This window comes from Pteropus medius, unplaced genomic scaffold, assembly GCF_902729225.1.
Source record: "Pteropus medius unplaced genomic scaffold, Ma_sr-lr_union100, whole genome shotgun sequence".
Taxonomy (NCBI): domain Eukaryota; kingdom Metazoa; phylum Chordata; class Mammalia; order Chiroptera; family Pteropodidae; genus Pteropus; species Pteropus medius.
Window position 1 is genome coordinate 5,526,375 of NW_024345600.1, and position 16,778 is coordinate 5,543,152.

General features: G+C 32.7%; 1 protein-coding gene across 5 annotated transcripts in view; it reads left to right on the forward strand.

The window, feature by feature from the left end:
* The window catches only part of LOC120611706 (uncharacterized), a 110,868-nt gene extending 94,793 nt beyond the window's left edge, over positions 1-16,075 (forward strand). For all 5 annotated transcript variants that reach the window (XM_039874281.1, XM_039874279.1, XM_039874277.1 and 2 more), the window contains 3 exons: positions 3,669-3,823; positions 4,629-4,741; positions 13,742-16,075. In XM_039874281.1, the coding sequence (XP_039730215.1) occupies positions 3,669-3,823; positions 4,629-4,741; positions 13,742-13,874 (401 nt within the window). In that variant the 3' untranslated portion in view covers positions 13,875-16,075. The remainder of the gene's footprint in view (positions 1-3,668; positions 3,824-4,628; positions 4,742-13,741) is intronic.
* The last annotated feature ends 703 nt before the right edge of the window (positions 16,076-16,778 follow it).

Sequence of the window (16,778 nt, forward strand, 5' to 3'; positions counted from 1 at the left end):
AAGGCATTTAGGGTGAGTCTTTTTCCCGGAGAAATAAACCACACAAAAGAGGAAATTTATAGCAGCCTCATTCCTCAGAAGTTTCTATTTTTAGTCAAGTAAGGGGAGCTCAGAGGAGCATCTGCTGAATCTCAGACGTCTTCAGTTTAAAATAACCCTTATACCGAAAGGGAATATCTTGGGCTGGTGTATTTAGACCTCCTTCAGTATTCTGAAGACGATTTTCTTATTTTCACTTTTTTACCTTCAATTCTGCTTCTTGTTAATCTGTTCAGGTTCACTGCTTAGAAGATACTTACTCTCAACTTGCTCATCTTACTGGTGCTAAAACTCTTCTCACATACCAGTCTCTATCAGCCAACTTGCCGCTACTTTAAGTGTTGTAATTCCCTTGCTAGGTAACAAACACATCACTGACTATCTCTTTTCATTTTTCAATTTCTTAATTTATTTATTTGACTTCATATACTTATTAAGCATATACAAAATACTTGATCTGCTGATGAGATGGCAAAGAATTTAAGAAAAAGTCCTTGTTTTAAGAATCTCATGGTCAGTGTTAGCGATAGTAAAGATAGAGTCAAATAGCACTACCACATGTGGTTTAAACTGATAAAATCTTTCTTAACAGAGCTTTAGAGTAGCTCTTGCATGAGGCATTATATCTCTAAAGGTAAGATGTGGACAGGAGGTGAAGTGTAAGTTAAGGATGACATGATAATAATTATTTGATAGCAGTGGAGTCATCTTTCTGGAATATTTATTTTATTTGATGAAAAGTAATCCAGATAGTAGCATACTAAATCAAACTCACAAGTACATTAACAGTTAGAATGTAATAACTGCATGAAAATTTAAGATGAAATCAATTTTTCAGGAAACTGTGTGTAGGAACTTAAGGAACAAGTTCCTTGTTCTTTAGAGTTGGAGATGATTTGGTGGAAAACTGAGGTGCATTTGCCTACAGTAGTTTAGTTGATATGGTTGCCTTCTACTTTACTACCAAAGGACATTATACTAGCATTTTGTAGTATCTATTTTTATCTATTTGGTAACACTTCTATACGATAGTGATTGCTGTTTTTATAATTATTATTTGTTACAATAAGCAATTAAGGTGTTTTAGATTATTCTTTAAAATTTATAATGTCAACAGATTGAATTGTACGGCATTTGGAGATCAGTATGTCTCACAAAGAAGGGTGTTTCTAACTTACTAACGTTCTGTAGATCTCTACTCATTCTCCATGCTGCAGCCATCAGAATCATTCTGAAATACAGATCGCTGGCCAGGGCTTTCCTGTGCTTAAAACTCTGCAATGACTTTCTACAGTCCTTAGAATAAAATCTAAACACTTTAACATTTCCACAACATCCTCTGAGTCTTGATTTTCTACAATAGCAGTCTCATTTCTCACAACACAGTACTCTTCTTTGTACTCTAGACTCTGGCAAACCAAACCTCTGTAAAGTAATAAAAGGCAGCAGACTCTCTCAACTTCAAACTTTTCTTAAGGCTGATCTAATCCATCTCCTTCAAATGCTTATTACTCCATTGCAACTTCTTATCCAATGAACCCTTTTAATACACACACACACACACACACACACACACACACAGTTCAGATTATACATGTTAATATAATTGATAAGCAAACATATCATTGTTTTTAGTTGAATTTCTTATATAATAGGGAAATTAAACATAAAATCACATACATTGAATATTTGTATTTTTTATTCTGTAAACTGTTCATCATAAAATTAGGGTGCCTATATTTTCTTATTTATAAATGCTGATTGTAGAGTTAAAAAGTTAATCTTTTCTCACAAGTTACAACTAATTTTTTAGTAAAATCCTACTCCAAACTATAAACTTTTGCACAGTTTAAATACAAAGAATTATACTAAAATATATTTCTAGTCCTTATGTTAAGTTTGGACAATTAATAAATGTATTGTAATGAAATATTGATGGTCATAAGAGTGATAGAATACAATATTAAAATATAACTAATATGCGTGTTTATGATCGCCCTTTTGCCTTAGTCTTTAGTCTTCATATCACATCTCTTTTAGTAAGTCAACAAAGTCCTTCATTTTTAAACCCATTTCTAGATTCCCCACACATGCACTCTTCTAGGCTTTTCTCAACCACTTGGAGGCCTTCCTTCTATGTGAGTCCCAGCATTATGATACTCAAGAATTATTTGTTGACTATCTCTGTCTTATCTTTGGCATATCAATAATAGTTCTCCACACTTTAAATAACTATAATTTTCAATAGATTAATTTTTTTCCATTTTACTGTACTGACAGAGCCTGGGCTTTGTTATTGCTGTGGTATGTGACTTTTAATCAAATAAAAAGAAGAGCGAAGTAAATAATTTATTTCAGAGACTAAATGCTACCATAGCAAAGGGCATATCATAGTAAACCTCTGGATATTCATGGGAACCTAGTTATTTATTTCTGTTAATAATTTATGATACTAAATTTCAGTAAAACTAAAATTTGTCTCCAACTTTGGTCTCAGGTGTATTGTTGAATTAGTTTTCCTGGTCAATGAAGATAAAATTTAGTTTATTAATATACTATTTCAATGACCACTTTGTTGTTATTACTTACAAAATAAAATGCCCTGAGAAGAGAGTTGTAAAGAATCAGAATACTTTGCTGATTCAAAACAGAAACTTATTATGTGATATTTTCCCCCAAATGATGAAATTCATCATATTCTCTCTCTCAGAGCATCCATAGATGCTAATGGTAATAACTAACTTTCATATAGAGCATTTTGTAGTTTATATTTTTACATTCATCTCATTTAACATAAGCAGATCAGACAAGTTTGTACACAAATTTATGGATATTTTAAAAATAATATGAAATATTTAAGATACACAAAAACTTAGGTAGAATGCAATCAATACTTATGTACCTACTATTTAGCTTAAAATATTTGAAAAATTAGTTCATTTGAAACCTGCATGTACCCATTTTTTAATATAGGTTTATTTTAATACATACTTCAAGTTTTTCTTTTTATGAAAATAAGTCTGGTGGTTATTGAGGCATTTAGATACTGGGGACATGTTGAACAGTTGTTTTACAAAGTTACTGATAGAGTGTGTTCTAAAATACATGTTTCTGAATCTAAAAGGGACTCTGAAAATGACATTTTATTTTTCCAGTACAGTTTTTTCTTGATGGCTTTTGGACTCTCTGTTTACTTTAAATTTTCCATTGCCCCACTTATTAGTTACATGACCTTGAGTAAGTCACTTAACTTTTACTTTAGTTTCTCAGTTTATACTTTACTTAACCTTAACTTTAGTATGTTTATTTACAAAGAGAAGAACATGGAGTTAATCATTTTATGGATCTCATAAATTTTTTATAAGGAAAAATATTTCATATACTCATGTGCATAACGAATTCAGAAAATTACTTGATATAGTAGGTAATTTTTAATAAATAATAACTATTATTATTTCTTGCATTTACCTCTTCTAAAGACTGTTTATCAGTGGAAGGGGAGTTCATTTCTTAAAAGTGGGGTAAAATCTTTAACTTTTAAGAAAATAGTTTATAAAATTAATGCAAAATTATTTTTGATATTCAAACCTTGTTCTCATTTGTATTTCTTCCATTTTTTTCCATTTCAGCAAACCCTAGACTAAACTTATGCCCTAATGATTGGGTACAGGAGAAAGGGAAATGTTATAAATTTTTTAAAAATTTTGAATCATGGATCGATACCCAAAAATTCTGTTCAATAATGAAATCACATCTCTTGATGATCCAAGACAAGGCTGAACTGGTAAGAGCTAATTTGCTATGAAAAGTAGCCCTTTCAAAACTGGGAAAAATAGATACATTTTATAATCAAAGAATAGTACTAATAATTACTTCCATTTTTTGAATTCCTGCCATATGGCAGGCACTGTAGTAGACATGTTACAAATATTATATAATTTATTACTCACTATAATCTTATGACGCAGACAGTATTTCTCCATTTCCATAAGAGGAATCTGCAGAACTTGACAGGTTGTATACACTTGCCTATTTTATACTATAAGTAAATTTCAAAGCTGGGATATCCATGCCATCCTTCCACATTACTTGTTTGGAGTTATTTGAGATACTCATCAAAAGCATTACCGATATCCGGCAATATACGTAGTATCTTGGAAGGAAAGACAGGGGCTCTTTAGTTTCATTTGAGTGTAGTATCACTATAGACACCAGTTTTCTTCAAGACTGCACCTTGGTAGACAAAGCAATCCATGTATAGTTGTTGTTCCTTCTGGAAGACTTATTTCCTAGTTTTTGCTTCACATCTTGTTTGTACTCTTTCACCAGTTGCTGTTTATATCACCATCCTCATGAATTCCATTTAGCAGAACATACTTTTACATAATGTATGCAGAAGTCATGCATTTTGAATATCTTTCTATATTTATTTCTTTGCCTAAAAATATAGACAACCTCTTTAGCCTTCTGAAGATTTTCCTGATTAGAAAGATAAATTTCAAAACCTTTTAAAATCTAGGAAGAAAAGTCAGAAGAGGCTATTTTAATAAGTATAACTCAGTTAATTTCCTTTGGATCTCCTTTCACAGGATTTCATACAAAATAATATACAAGATGGAATCTACTTTTGGATTGCTTTAAACATTACATATCCACAAAAGACATGGACCTGGTTGGATGGCACCCCATTAAATCCACAGTTGTGAGTGTTTGGTATCTGAGTACCATTGGGAAAATATAAGAGCTCAGCAGCCAGTTACTACTGGGGGCTTCTCGAAATTAGGTGTCCAATTTGTTCCTATAAATTGAAGACTTTAATCTGGTATTAATGTGTGGATAGGAAATTTCTCTTAGAGAAATGAAAGCTTCTAAACTTATTTACTTTTATATTTGGGCTTTCTTTTCATTTACCTATAATGCTAGAGGTATAAATATAAAATTCTTTATTTTAAATTCTTTTAAAATGTTTCTTGAATGTTTACAGAATAATCTTTATTTTGATTAGTAGAAGGACTTCAATTATTAAGAAATACTAAGACATAAGTTATAAATAATGCAACAAATTGCCATTTGACTCTTTTACCCTAATAAACAATATCTGTATCTACTTTTATGTATCTCATTCATTTCTGCTTAAATTATATGGGTAGAGAGAGCTGAATCTTTGGGAATTATGTGCTAATTCCCCCAAAACAGGCAGAATATCTAAGGATTCAGGGTGAAATTTTCTATTCACAGTGTCAAGGTTTCAGAGGTCATCAAAAGTTAATTAAACTTCTTGAAAATTGTGATATTTGTGGTGGCATTCAAAAAGAGTGAGAATTTTTTTGGAGAAACATGGCACAGTTGAGAGATGTCCCCAGATCTCTCCCCTTGAAACAATAATAAGCTGAAAACCTAAAACTCAACAAAAACACCCAAACTGCACACCAGCCTGTCTGAGTGTGAGATCTGTGCATAAGAGCTACCAGAGCAGAATACACTTCCATTAATGCCCAGACAGAGAAATAGTCCATTAAACACCATGAACAACCAAGATGACAAGGCATCTCAGAAAGAAAGGGAAAAATCTCCAGAAAGTAAGCTTAAAGAAATAGAAATATGCGACTTAAATGACAAAGAGTTTAGGATGGTACTTCTGAAAAAAAGCAGTGAGTTCCGAAACGAGTCATATCAACAATTTCAGAAATTGAAAAAATACCTCGATGAGCATAACAAGGAGATTGAAACCCTCAAAAAGAACAGAATAGATCTTCTGGAGATTAAAAAAACACACTGAAAGAGTTGAAAACTGAAATAACAAGTTGGGAAATAGAGTCGACCAAATGGAGGAAAGGATCAGTGATATTGAAGACAGAAATCTAGAAATAAATCAGAAGGAAGAAGAGAGAAACTGAAGAATGAAAAATAATGAAAGAGAAATTCAAGAACTAGCTGATACCATCAGGAGAGGGGACATAAGAATAATGGGCATTATCAAAGGTGAGGAAAAGGAGCAGGGATTAGAAAGCATCTTCAGACAAATAGTTGATGAGAATTTCCCAAATCTAAGGAATGAACTGGAGCTTGGGATTCAAGAAATCAACACAACACCCAATTATCTCAACTCAAAAAGGCCTTCACTAAGACACACTGTATTAAAATTATCAAAAATCAATGACAAAGACAGAATTCTCAAGGCAGCCAGGGAGAAGGAAATAGTAACTAATAAGGGAAACCCATTAGATAGATTATCATCGGACTTCTCAGCACAAACCTTACAAGCCAGAAAGGAATGGAATCAGATATTTAAACTATTAAGTGAAAAGAACTACCATCCCAGAATAATGTATCCAGCTAAGCTCTTCTTTAGATATGAAGAAGAAATTAAGATCTTTCCAGACATACAAAAATTGAAGAAATTCTCCACTATGAGGCCTGCACTACAGGAAATACTGAAAGGGGTCAGCTCACCTAAAACAAAATGACAAGAAAAAACCATAATTAGGAGTAAGGTGACTATCAGGCAAATAGAAGCAGAGGTGTGCAACCCTTACTAAAAACAGGGAATTATAAGCTTAAACAATAAGAAGAAAATTGCTATAGCAAGATAATAATGAATGTTCAGCATACATAGGGACAAACTGAGACAACAATGACTGAAAAGGGGAAGATTCCAAGATCCAAATTCGCAAAGGGGAATGGAGATAAGGCATGTGCAGAAGAAAAGGAAGGCTGTATATATATAAAACTATCCTTTACATATTTGTAATGGTAACCACATGCCAAAGATTCAGAACTGGAGTATATAACATAAAATAAGAAGAACCAGAGGACAAAAACAACAGAAGCCAACCAAAATAAAGAAAACAGAAACACAAGGACAAGGAAGCAATGGAAATACCAAGTTACCAGAAAGTGAAAGATAAAAAGGCTATAAGAAGACCTCATTTTTATAATCACCCTAAATGTAAATGGACTGAACTCATCAATAAAAAGGCACAGAGTTGCGGAATGGATCAAAAAACAAAACCCAACCATATGCTGCCTCCAGGAGACACATCTCAGCTCCAAAGACAAATAGAGACTCAAAGTGAAAGGGTAGAAAATGATATTTCCAGCAAATGGCATTCAGAGAAAAGCAGGAGTAGTGGTATTAATAGCAAACAAAATAGACTTCAAAATAAAAAGGTAAAGAAAGATACTGAGGGACACTTCATAATGATAAAAGGAATCATGCACCAAGAACACATAACACTTATTAATAGCTATGCTCTCAATCAGGGATCCCTGACGTATGTAAAGCAATTACTAACAGAACTCAAGAAAGAAACAGCCCAAAACACTATCATAGAACGGGACCTAAATACCCCACTGTCCGAAATGGACAGATCATCCAAACAGAAAATCAATAAAGAAATAACATCCTTAAATGACATATTAGACCAACTGGACATAATTGACAATTACAAAGCCTTCCATCCCCAAACAATTGCTTCTACTTTGTTCTCTAGTGCACATGGAACATTCTCAAGAATTGACCACATACTGAGATGCAGAAATAGCCTCAACAAGTGTAAGAGGGTTGAAATCATACCAACCATATTCTCTGATAATAATGCTTTGAAACTAGAGAACAACTGCAAAAAGAAAGCAGGAAGAGCCACAAAGACATGGAGATTAAACAACATGCTACTGAAGAATAACTGGGTCAGAGAAGAAATAACAAGAGAGATCAAGAGATGCATAGAAACACATGATAATGATGTGTTTCAAGAGATGCCTAGAAACACATGAGAATGATAGTACAACATATGCATAGAAACACATGATAATGATAGTACAACATATCAAAACTTTTGGAACACGGTGAAAGTGGTCATAAGAGGGAAAGTTCATATCATTACAGGCCCACCTCCAAAAACAAGAATGAGCCCAAATAAACAACCTAATACTTCATCTCAAAAAATCTAGAAAAGAACAAATGAAGCCTAAAGTCAGCAGAAGGAAGGAAATAATCAAAATTAGAGCAGAAATAAATTAAATTGAAAACAAACAAACAAACAAAACAATAAAAAAATAAATTCCAAAAAAAGCTGTTTTTTTGAGAAGATTAATAAAATTGACAAACCTCTGGCTAGACTCACTAAAGAAAAAAGAGAAAAGACACAAATAAACAAAACCAGGGATGAAAGAGGGGAAATTACAATAGACACTGCAGAAATACAAAGGATCATACAAGAATACTATGTAAAAGTATATACCACCAAATTTAATAACCTAGAAGAGCTGGACAAGTACTTAGAAAGATACACACTTCCTAGACCGATTCAAGAAAAACTGGAAAATCTAAATAGACCAATCAGCAGTACGGAAATTGAAACAATTATCAAAAACCTACCAAAAAGTAGAAGTCCAGGACCAGATGGCTTCATCAGTGAATTCTACCAAACATTCAAAGAAGATTTAAAAAATCGAAGATTCCAAAAAATCGAAGAGGAGGCAATACTTCCCAACTCATTTTATGAGACCAATATTTCCCTGATACCAAAACCTGGTAAAGATAACATTAAAAAAGAAAACTACAGACCAATATCTCTCATAAACACAGATGCAAAAATCCTAAATAAGATGCTAGTGAACTGAATACAGCAACATAGTAAAACAATTAAAACGACATATTAAAACAAAATGATCAGGTGGGCTTCATCTCAAAGGCACAGGGATGGTTCAACATATGCAAATCGATTCATGTGATACACCACATAAACAAATTAAAAAATAAGAATCATATGATCATATCAATAGATGCAGAAAAAGCCTTCAACAAGATACAGCATTGATTTATGATCAAACACTTAACAAAATCGGCAGAGAAAAAAAAATGTACCTTAACATAATAAAGGCCTTCTATGACAAACCTTCAGCTAATATTATTCTTAATGATGAAAAACTAAAAACCTTCCAAGATTAGGAACAAGGCAAGGCTGTCCACTATTGGCACTGTTATTCAATATAATATTGGTGTCCTAGCAAGTGTAATCAGACAAGAGAAAGATATAAAAGGCATCCAAATAGGAAACAAAGAAGTCAAACTGTCACTATTTGCAGATGACATGATTCTCTACATAAAACCCTAAAGACTCCACAAGAACACTACTAGAAGCAATAAGCAAATACAGACAGTAAAGTCTCTGGATACAATAATGATGTTCAAAAATCCATAGCGTTCCTATACTCTAATAATGAAGTGTCAGAAAATGAAGTGGAAAAAGTAATTCTTTTGGCAATTTCAACAAAAAGAATAAAATATCTAGGAATAAGTCTAACGAAACATGTGAAGGAACTATATAATAAAAACTATAAGATCCTGTTAAAAAAGATCAAGGGAGATATAAAGAAATGAAAAGATATTCTGTATTCTTGGACTGGAAGAACCAACATAGTTAAAATGACCTTATTACCTAAAGCATTATATAGATTTAATGCAATCCCCATCAAAATCTCACCAGCATTTTTTAAAGAAATAGAATAAAAAATCATCTGATTTTTATGGAAGCACAAAAGACCCTGAATTGCCAAAACCATCCTGAGAAAAAGAAACAAGGCTCGAGGCATCACTCTGCCCAACTTCAAATTATACTACAAAGTGACAGTAATCAAAACGGTATGATATTGGCAGAAAAACAGACACAAGGACCAGTGGAACAGAATCGAGAGTCCAGAAGTAAACCCATATTTATATGGGCAAATAATTTTCGACAAAGAAGCCAAAAACATACAGTGGAGAAAGGAAAGCCTCTTCAATAAGTGGTGCTGGGAAAACTGGAAAGCCACCTGCAAAAGAATGAAACTAGACTGTTGTCTATCACCACACACCAAAATTAACTCAAAATGGGTTGAGGATCTGAATATAAGACCTGAAACAATAAAATGCATAGAAGAAAACATAGGAGTGAAACTCCAGGACCTTGGACTTAGAGAGAATTTTATGAATTTGACCTCAAAGGCAAGAAAAGTAAAAGCTAAAATAAATGAATGGGACTACATCAAACTGAAAAGCTTCTGCTCAGCAAAAGAAATCATCAACAAAGTAAAGAGACAACCATCCAAATGGGAAAACATATATTGCAAGCAATGCCTCCAATAAGGGCCTAATATCCAAAATATACAAAGAACTCAACTCAATAACAACAGAAAAACAAATGATCCAATCAAAAAATGGGCAGAGGACCAGAACAGACACTTCTCCCTAGCGGACATACAAATGGCCAACAAATATTTGAAAAGATGCTCAACATTGTTAGCTATTAGGGAAATGCAAATCAAAATCACAATGAGATACCACCTCACACCTGTTAGATTAGCTATAATCAACAGGACAAGTAATAACAAATGTTGAAGGGGATGCGGAGAAAAAGGAACCCTCATACACTGCTGGTGGGACTGCAAATTGGTATAGCCACTATGGAAAATAGTATAGAGATTCCTCAAAAACTCAGAATTGATCTACTATAGGATCCAGCAATCTCTCTCTAGTGGATATTTACCCCAAAGACTTGAAAACCCATATCCAAAAGATGTTTGCACACCGATGTTCATAGCAGCATTATTCATGGTGGCCAGGACATGGAAGCAACCGAAGTGTCCTACAATAGATGACTGGCTAAAGAAGCTGTGGTACATATGTACAATGGAATATTACTCAGCCATAAGAAGAAATGAAATACTACCATTTGTGACAACATAGATGGACCTTGAGATAATCATGCTAAGCGAAATAAGCCAGACAGAAAAAGTTGAAAATCACATGAAATCACTTATATGTGATATATAAACCTAAAAGCAACAAATTAACAGGAGAAAGAAACAGAGACTCATGGACATGGATTATAGACTAGTGGTTACCAGAGGGTGGGGGGAAGGGGAAGGTAGACATGGTAAAGAGGGTCAAATATGTGGTGACAGAAAGAAATATATATATATACCTTATTATTAAAGTATACAGCTGAAACTTATTGGATTTCATTAATCAAAGTCACCATTAAAAAATTAATTAATTAATTTAAAAAATAGACATGAGATTAAGGAGATAAGAAAGAATGTTGATGATTTAGAGTGATACATCAGGTACACCAGGCTGGCTGAGGGGTAGTAAAAAATTGCTCTGGCACAGAAAGTCATTCTACAAATGAATGTTCTTACCTGAAGACTATTTACAATATTTTTCATTAAAATAATTTACACTCTGTACCTACCCATGCCATACTCACTGTATACCACACACATTAAATTTAAAAATTTTATCTATAATTATTTCTAATAGAAATTTATAAACATATTTTTTAAGTTATATTACTTTGACTCACGAGCAAACTTGCTTAGAATTATTAATATGTAATCTGGTTTTTAAAATTGAGAACTTTTTGATTTTTTTAGATGCTTTTTTTTTTTTTTTAATTTGTCTAACACAGGAAAAGTTGCTTTAAACATTATGTAAAAACAGAATTAAGGGGAAGTTCCACTCTTTTGTGTTAAGGGTGAAGGATTTGGGTATACCTATATATACACATATACACAGAAATTCTTTTGTTGAGGTGCCAATATGAGTTTAAAAAATTTAATAGGGGAGAAAAGTTTTCTTTCCTGCTCCTCACTCTCTTACTCCCTCTTTTAATCCTGTCTGACTTTACTGTCACCATCTTTAGCATGTGAAGTCTAGCTGTACCAAAGAATGTTCATTCTTAGATCTTTTGTACAAGCGAGGAGGCTCATTATACAAGAATAGTGAGAGATTTTTGAAAGGTGTGACATTTGGGATTTAGCTATGGAAGATGAAAAGTTTAATCGTTTGATTCTACAGAAAACTGTTTAATATTTTTTAAAATCATGTGTGTTTTGGATACGTTATTTCTAAATCTTAAAATGATAAATGTAATATTACATGCTGTAAAGTTGGTATCATTCAATTATTTCAGATACTCAAAAAGCTTGAATTAGAAATTTCTGGAGTAACAAAATGAACTTTTTGATTTCACTTATATGTGGAATCTAAAGAGCAAAGTAAAGGAAAAAACGACAAAAATAGACTCATAGATACAGAGAACAAACTGATTCCTGGATGAGTGGAGGGTTGGGAGACTAGATGAAAAAGATGAGGAATTAAGAAGTACAAATTGGTAGTTACAAAATTGTCATGGGGGTGTGAAGTACAGCATAGGGAATATAGTCAATAATATTGTAATAACCATGTACAGTGCCAGGTGGGTACTCGACTAAGCAGGGAGATCACTTCATAAACTATATAAATGTCTAACCTCTATGTTGTATATCCGAGACTAATATAAAATAATATTGAATGCTAATGCTCATTGAAAAGTAAAAATTAAAAAAACTAATTAGTAGCACCTTTTGACATATTAAAGATTTAACTTTATATTGAAATGGTTCTAGACAGCATCTTATATGCAAATATTTCCTCAAATATTAAGAGTGCTTTTCTCAAAGTCTGAGATAAATCTCAACATTATTTGGTAAAAATAAGGTAGAACATGAGCCCAATAAACACAGTGGCAGGGCCCAGAGCAAACCACTCCAAAATATCTCACATGTGATATGGCACATTGATTATTTTGAATTAAAATTACTTAAGAAACTTTCAATATGAGAACACTCTGACCTATCTCTCATTTACTTTCCCCTGAAAGCAGGGGATAAACTCCCCTGTGTAAGATGCCCTCCCTATATCTGGAGATATCCTTATCACTAGAGATAAGAAATCTAGAGCCAAAGAATTATAAACAAATCTTGTGGTCTCTTTATTAATTTACTACCTAAGCCCAAACTTTGTTTAGATTACTCACTAATTAATACCCAAACCTTACTTAGATTTCTTGCTAATGAACAATTTTTTTTTTTGTCCTGTTAATTCTTCATAGATTTATTCTTTCTCTAAAAAGTACAAAACACTGGCTGGTTCATCATTTCTCTGAACATCATTTATGATTCTCCTGTGCACATATATTAAATTGTTTTTTCTCTCCTGTTAAAAAACAAACAACAGCAACAACAACAAAATGAACTTTTCTCCTAAAATGGCAAAATTGTCCTCATAGTCTGCTTGGACTGCCATAACAAAATGCCACAGATCAGGTAGCTTATAAACAACAGAAATTTATTTCTCACAGTTCTGGTGGGTGGAATTCCAAGATCAAGGTGCCACTAAGGTCACGTTTAGATGAAGGCCCTTTTCTTGGTTCACACTTGGAGCTTTTTCACCACATCTTCATATGGTGGAAGGAGCTAGGGATCTCTCTGGAACTTCTTTGTAAGGAACAAATCCCATCCATGAAGGTTCCACCCTCAAAACTTAAGAACCTCCTAAAGGCCCCACTTCCTAAATACCATTACTTTTAGGGATTAAATAGCAGTCCTCTAAGATCTTTATTTTCATATGATCATGTGGTATTGGGAAAATGGTGTTTCTCATTCACATTTTTATCCCATGTAGTATTTCTATTTACAAATGGTCATTTTTGGTGAAAAAACTATTTAGAATAATTTCTTCATAAAATAAGTCATTTGATTGCATTTCTTGTCTGAATACTATATCTTAGGTCTCCAGTTTGAAGAGTAGTACTTTTTTTTCTAAGAGAGAAAACACACAAAATACACCTTGTTGTTCTTTTAGCAGAGTGAAGACAATATTGCCTTTTCTTTACAGGTTTCAAGTCACGGGCCAGGTTGAAGATAATGCCTGTGCTGTGATAACAAAGAAGGGTGTTTTTTCTGAAAAGTGTCACAGTCACAATTACTGGATTTGTCAAGATGTGGTTTCTTCAGATGATGGCCTTTAAATAGATCACGGGTATCTTTCCCATCAAAAAAATTCTCAAATACACTTTATTTATGTATTTTTATAGAAAAAAACACTTTGTTTCTACAACAAACATATGATAATAATGATGGTAATAGTATAGATTTGTGTTACTATAAATGCAAGTAATCACCCTCACTGAGTCTTTAGCTATACCTGGTCACTCGCACTTTATTTCCATAGACATCTCTCACTCTTGATAGTGGCTATCTCAGACAGAAATTATCCTTTTGTCTCCTCAATAATTTTCTCCCTGCACCTGTCATTCACCATTATCAGAAGAGCTTGTGTTTGTTTGTTTGTTTGTTTGTTTTTAAAGAGAACATAGTATATATATTCCTGAACTTTCTAACATTGGGTCTACATATTCATCTTCATCTTACTTTACTTTTTCTTCTCCTCCTATTTCCAAAAAAAACAAAAACAAAAACAAAAACAAAAAACCCAGTATCTCTCTTTCTGTCTAAATCAAATCTGTAAGTCTGTAGTCAGGATTGCATCCATTTTAATTTTTTCAGGGAAATTCTTTCCTTGACTACCTCCTCTCTAACCTCTCCTTATGCTTCCTTTTCTAACAGCAGCTAAATATGCTAGAGCAACAAGAAAACTTTCCCTCAACCACATGCGGTTTCTAGTTTCTGCCCATTTTTTTCCCCATCCCTTACAAGTCAAACTTCCTAAAAATTGTTGATGTTCCCTTTTTCTTCTTTTTACCTCAAGTTCTCAAATCTGATCTCTGCTTTTCGTACTATTTCGCTAAAGTGTTCTCACCATGTCACCAATGACTTTTTTTCTGGCTAAATACAATGAGAAATTTTTAGCTTTCACTTTAACTCTCAGCAAATTCTCTCATTATTGACCTATCCTTTCTTCTCGAAGTATTCTCTAATCTAAATACCCTCAGCATCTACAACACAAAGCTATCTTGAACTTCTGTCTATCTCTCCAGCCATTCTTCCTCAGTCATTTCTGCAGTGTTTCTTTCCTCTTCTGATCTCTAAAATCCTGATGTTCCTCAGAGTTTTGTGTAGGTCCCCTATCACACACAATTCTTGGCTGAAAACATTCAAGCTGTAATTTCAATTGCCATCAATTTATTGATAATTCCCAAACCTTTACTTCTAGTCCAGACCTTATTACAGTGGATCATTCATTGGGCGTCTCTATTTGAATACCTCGAGGCTCTTCAATCTTCACATGTTAAAAATTAAATTTATTAACTTAGTGAATGACAGCAACATGCACACACTAATCCAAGCCAGAGTCCTGGAATTAACCATGACTTCCATTTTTTCACCCCAATATTCAAACACTTATTTAATTTCTGTCAATTTTACTACTTAAATATTTCTGGAATTCATCTACATATCTTCATACCTACTTTGTAATCCTGGATTATTGCCGTAATCTTTTTGCCTGCTTCTAATTTTGTCTGCCAAAGTCCATTCTCCATATGGTGACGTAGTGACTCTCTATATCTCATACTAGACCACAGTACTTACCTCATTCTCTTCAGTGGCTTTTCATTGCTTAAAACTTTTTCCAGTGCCTATCACACCCTTTGTGTCACAGCTCCTCTGTATTCCTCCCCACTTTCATGTGCGTAATGATGTAGACACTTTAAACTTTTTTTTTTTTCCCTCAAATGTGTCATGCTTTCTCAGGCCTCTGATCTAATCACATATTGTTTGCTTCAATTTAAAACTTTTTATTTTTTCCTTTTCTTAACTTTAAACTCTTACTTAATTTTCAGGCGTCTAGTTAAATGTTATCTGAAGGAAAATACTTTCTTGACCATTCTTCACTACAGACTAAATTACATGGATTTTATATATATTTTCATAACTCCCTATACTTATCTAATCTTAACATCTAGTACCTTCTTTTTTGGACATTGTTTAATTAATTGTGTTTCTTCATGCACTGTAAGCTCTGTAAGGTCAAAAATCCTTACCATTGTTTGGAACAATGATGTATAATGGAAGATAAATAAGTACCTTTTATGTTATTGAGTATGTATTTGTAACATGTTCTATGATTTTCCCAGCACAACTTTTACTAGTTATGCAAATCTTCCCCTAGTTTAATCATAATCTGCATATAGAGAAATAAACCACTTAATTTTTTTTAAAAAAGCTCACGTTAGGTTTACAAGAGATAATAAATAAAATTTTTCTAGTTTGCTATTTGTTCGTTTTTGTTTTTAACCTAGAATTTTAACCTACATTGAGATTTGGGGCAGCGAGATTACTAAATTAATGCTTACTAATTAAGCATAAATTCAGCAATGGGAAACCTACTTTAAGGCCTTAGATTCACTGAGAAAAAAACTTAAAGGATATACCAGAATTTAAAAAAAAATATATTTACTTCAAATACATATGTGTGAACAGAAGTAATTATAGTTTTAGGGAACAAAACATAAAACATTCAACTCACTTAAAAAAATTAAACACGAAAAACACAAAACAATGTTTATTTAGTATATGTACTATTTTGTAAATGTGAACATTTAAGAAATGTGGAAAAAATGGAAAGAAGTTACAATTGAAGGAGAGAGAAAAATAATGGAAGATTAAGAGTTCTTAAGATCTCTAATATTTAAAACCAAGTTATTAATGCTCTTTGAAACACTAATGTTAACTTAAACAGTAAATGTTTAAATAATTAAATATTAAAACATGAAGTTTTATCAGCTTAAACAATTAGTCTGCATTTTTTAAATTCTTACTTAAGGATTATTGATGAAATAATATTTCCCATTAAATTCTAAAATCTGTGTTTACACAAGGAAATGTTTTCCCTGTAAACTTCTGATATGAGAATTCTAAAAACGACTCTGAATTTAATTAGCCATTCCAAAAAAATTCTAATAAAAATCAAA